Here is a 4,661-nt window from a genome sequence, read left to right as displayed (position 1 = left end):
GAGTTTTGTATTTTTATTTCTTTTGGGCTAGTAATTAATAATGTTTTAATTTTTTTAATTTTTTTTCTAAGCAAAAGGACGGGCAAAGAAGACCAATTTGTCGCTATTTTACTTTTGCGTGATTATAGTAGTACTTACCTATTGGAAACCGCAAAAGAGAGGTATAGATGGTGAGAACCGTAGGCGCTCCTTCAAGTCCGACTGAGTTATAGTCTGACTCAACCCTACCAGGGCATTAATAGGAACTAAGATAGTTTACACTAATCAGACATGAAAATTTTCATTGTGGGATTCGAACTCATGCCCTAGTATATGCTTAACTACTTTGGAAATTTTCTTGGGTCATTGAACTATCAGTCCACCACCCTATATGGTTAATAATATTTTAATTAATAACGAAGATAACTACCCCACTAGTAGAAACCCCAGCCACTTGCTAATGGATGAAGCAAGATTTTATGCTAAGCTTCCGATTACTATATTATGGGTTGACCTTCTTCCTATCCATAAATTACCTAACTACTTGCATCATTTGAGTAACATAATGTTGAGATTATCCCACATTGGTTGTGAAATAGGTTGGTGGTCAGTTGATATGTATGAGTGAAATCCTCACCTTTTGATTTAGCTTTTGGGTTGAGAAAGGCTTAACACTACCCAACACTGATATTAGAGTCCAGGTTCAACCAATAAGTTTCGACCCAATAGTCCACGATAGAAACATGTTATCTCTACTTCGACCTCGGGCCTAATGTGTGAGGGTGAGATTGTTGAGGTTATCCAACATCAGTTGTCGAAGGGTCTGGCGGTCAATTTCTAAATGTAAAGGAAAATGTCACCTCTTGAGCTAACTTTTGGGGTTGAGAGAGGCCCAAGACTACCCAATACGTCAGGCCCTAGGTTGAAGCAAGCCCAACAATGATATCAGAGCCCAAATTCAACCAACAAGTATCGGCATTATTTGAAGTTGACACACAATATTTAGGACTATTTATTTTTTACACAACTGGTGAATTTGATAGGAACCCAACATAAAATTTGCCCATAATTATTTAGAGATTTAACCGGTCGACCTAATTAAATAAGTCAACACTTGCATAATCATAAACTTGATAAAGAATTGCCGCCTGCAGTCATCATTGAAGAACCCTTTCGGTTCTCATTCTAGAACCCGGGACCGGGAGCACGCTAAATTCTTTTAGCATCGAATACACGGCTTCCTATAAGCAAGCTCTCTCTCTCTCTCTCTCTCTCTCTCTCTCTCTCGTATGATAGATTTTATGCTCAAAAGGGTTTAGTTCAGGGCGTGTTTAGATTAATCGTTCTCTGTAATTTCCGCGAAGTTTGCAACTTTTGTGCCTTCCGCTGAAGCATGGATGGCAAAATGAGAAAAGAGAGTCTATTCAATATGTTGAATTTCTTCAATGAACCCATTAGAGCCCAATAAATCCCAAGTTTCAAGATTTCATTTACAGTTAGTATTTGGTGTTTTTGCTCAATGGGCTTCACAAATTTATATTGCTGCTACATTGTCATGCCATGTATACCACAGGATCTCACCCACCATGAATTTGGCCGTCAATCGATGGATACCATTCTTTACACTTGCACCAATTGTAACAAAATTGTAGTATATTTTGTAGTTACATTTGGCATTACTATGTACTTATTGTTAAAGAAAAACATGATAATCCTTCTTCCGGGATCGTCCAAACACAGTTATAGTTTGGATTTTGCTGATTTTGGCTCATTTCTGTTAATATATATATATTTTTTGGTTTACAGATTTTCTTAGATGATTGTTTGTGCTGTAAGTTAACCCCATGGGGTAACTTAATTGGTTAGGGTCACGCCTCATGAAGCAGAGGTTACTAGTTCGATTTTTCTCTTGCCCTCCCCTTGGGCCAATTACTATATATATATATAAACACTTGTGCTGCAAGTTATATGAAGGTTTTAACAAGGTGACTTTGTAATTGGACTAGAACTCGGGATAATATCTGCAATGGGATTGCAAAGATTTGGGCGTCCAAAGGGTGTGGAAGGCAAGTCGAGTCCCAACCTTTTTGTGGCCAACTGTGGGCCGGCGGTGGGGCTTTCTCATGACACCATTGCTTCAGTGTTCAGTGCTTTTGGGGAACTGAAAGGAGTCTGCTCTGCCGATGAGAGCGGTGCCCGTGTCATTGTTTCTTATTGTGATGAGAGTTCCTCCAAAGCTGCCTTGGAAGCATTAGATGGACACCCTTGTCCTGACCTTGGAGGCCGTTCTTTGCATATTCGGAATTCAGTACTTCAACCTCCTCTGCAGGTATAAGACGTCTCCTTACTTGCTCAAGAGTGTTAAATGCTTGAGCTCAGACTTTATCATGCTGTTTCCTGGTTCACTTTCTGTAAGGTTTGCATTGTTTACTTTGGCTTCTTGTAATGAATTACTAATGTAATGGGTGAATTAATACTAAAACTAATTTACAGTGGTAGATGTGATAACTGCTATTTTCTCAACACAGATTCCACATGATTTGGTTGGCGATTGCTTGATTATTCTCAGCAGACTCCTTTATTTGTGCCTAATAGATATTAAGATTTCAATGGATTCCATGAATGTTTTGATTCTTGCGTCTCAGTTCAAATGTAGTTTGTAGATCTTCCCACATAATTTGTACCGTGCATATTTACGGATTTTTGAGTTCCTTGTAAATTTTTATAAATCAAGTTTTATTCCATTGTTGTCAAAATTCAGAGTTTCAGAATAAAGTAAAGTAGATGTGTTAATGACTCAACAAGATTCATGACCTTTTATCATACATTTGCTGCATTATCCAGTTCATGTATATCTTACACTTTGGTAATTACTTCAGGGTAAGGTTAATGACTCGGTTCCAGTGTCTTTGGTGGATTTGGATTTGAACATTCCAGGCCTTTACTTATTGCATGACTTTGTCAGCCCCCAAGTAGAGGAGGTTAGGTCATTTGTCATCTGTAGCAGTACTTTGTCCTTGCATTATTCCGTCATTTGCATTTAACTTTTGAGTCCTTTCTGACTAAATGTTACTTGAATTTTTTTTTTTTTGTTTTGCTAAGTAAATGTTACTTGAAATTTTTGACCCTCACTATATACTATATGTGACTTTTCCTGGTTTTTCAGGAATTGCTTGCAGCAGTTGATGATAAGCCTTGGAAAAGTCTTGCCAAAAGAAGGGTTCAGCATTATGGCTATGAATTTTGCTACGAAGTATGCCACATGATAAAGAACTAGCCTCATTCTGCCACTTTGATACTTATGTATGTATGTGTGTATTTATATATGTATGTATGTGTACACACATATATAAGAGATGATATGTATGCAAGTCAGCATATATCATAAGCTAGACTTTCTGGGATTCTGTATTGTAAAAATAGTAATCAATTTCCTTTGCTGATAATGTAGCTACCAAAAGGTATCAACTTAAGTCATTAGAGGAATGATTTTAGTTCTACATTGTTAATCTTATGTGAGTTAAAAGATATTTTGTTCAAAACCCTTTATAGGTAGATGGTTGCTACCTGTAGGTTTCGCTTCTCTTATTTTCTAGAATCTTTAGATTTGTGTTCTTTTTCTTCCCCCTACGTAGGTGTTTCTTTTGTATACTCCTTATGTACTTAGGTTACGCCTTTTTGCACTTTCTAATAACATTGAAATACTTATCCAAAAGAAAAACATTGATCTTCTGATTAAATATGATGACCTTACTGCAAATGCTGCCTCTATCCATTCTGGAAAAATATGAAAAATACTTTTCCATATTTTTCCACCTAAGATTAAGGACTTATAATATGTGTTTAACAAACCTCGTATGGTCTGGGCTTTGTCAAAGTAGATGGATATACTTGTATGCATGTATTATTTTCCCAAATCCAAATACATTGGAAAACAATCTAGTCTTCACAAAGTCTAAATGACCAACAAGAACTTCTCTAGCCAATATGTGGTGGTGCAACGTAGTGGTTGCGTATGCATTATAGCTCTTCTGTATTGTTTTGAATATATTTTATAAGCAAGATTGTGGCAGAATTTACATAATGGCCACTAAGGACTTTAGGATTTTATATTGTTGTAAGAGATTATAAAGTAAGGCAATCACGTTAAACATTGAATTAGCGAAGTCATTGCTGGAGCTAGATTGTAAAGTTGGTTTTAAATGGGATAGAAGCAACTGTAAATGTTGTACAATATTGTTGTTTATTCAGAATAGTATTCTGTTGTTCTTTTTCTCGCCCCCTTCTTCTAATGGAAATTGTTGCTTATAATCATTTCTTGGCCTCTACACCCTTAGAACTATTAACTATTAGATCTTTTCTAAATCAGGGTTAGATAATTATCTTCTTTTTTTTAATTTATTTTTATTTTTTATTTTTTTATTTTTTTAAAAAATAGTATTGTAGGAATATCAAATACTCACTCAGTGTTCTCTCTTTTCCTTTTTTTCCTTTTTTGCTTTTTCCTGATTCCTTCTCTCTTTTGGTGGCACAGACGAGGAATGTTAATACAAGACAGCACTTAAGTGAACTTCCGTCATTCATTTCTCCCATTCTTGAAAGGATCTCATTGTTTCCAAACCTTGATAATCATGCAAACATAGTTTTGGACCAACTGACGGTATGTGGTAATGTTATTCTGT

The 4,661-nt window shown here is 36.0% G+C and overlaps 1 protein-coding gene across 1 annotated transcript in view; it reads left to right on the top strand.

Moving 5' to 3' along the window:
• Positions 1-1,120: 1,120 nt before the first annotated feature.
• The window catches only part of LOC132174067 (alkylated DNA repair protein ALKBH8 homolog), a 3,647-nt gene continuing 106 nt past the window's right edge, over positions 1,121-4,661 (top strand). Inside the window, exons 1-5 of the mRNA XM_059585776.1 lie at positions 1,121-1,867; positions 1,986-2,308; positions 2,859-2,960; positions 3,146-3,232; positions 4,514-4,659. Coding sequence (XP_059441759.1) covers positions 2,006-2,308; positions 2,859-2,960; positions 3,146-3,232; positions 4,514-4,659 — 638 coding nt within the window. The 5' untranslated portion in view covers positions 1,121-1,867; positions 1,986-2,005. The remainder of the gene's footprint in view (positions 1,868-1,985; positions 2,309-2,858; positions 2,961-3,145; positions 3,233-4,513; positions 4,660-4,661) is intronic.

This window comes from Corylus avellana, chromosome ca3 (assembly GCF_901000735.1).
Source record: "Corylus avellana chromosome ca3, CavTom2PMs-1.0".
NCBI classification, from domain to species: domain Eukaryota; kingdom Viridiplantae; phylum Streptophyta; class Magnoliopsida; order Fagales; family Betulaceae; genus Corylus; species Corylus avellana.
This window is presented reverse-complemented; position numbering and strand designations above follow the sequence as displayed.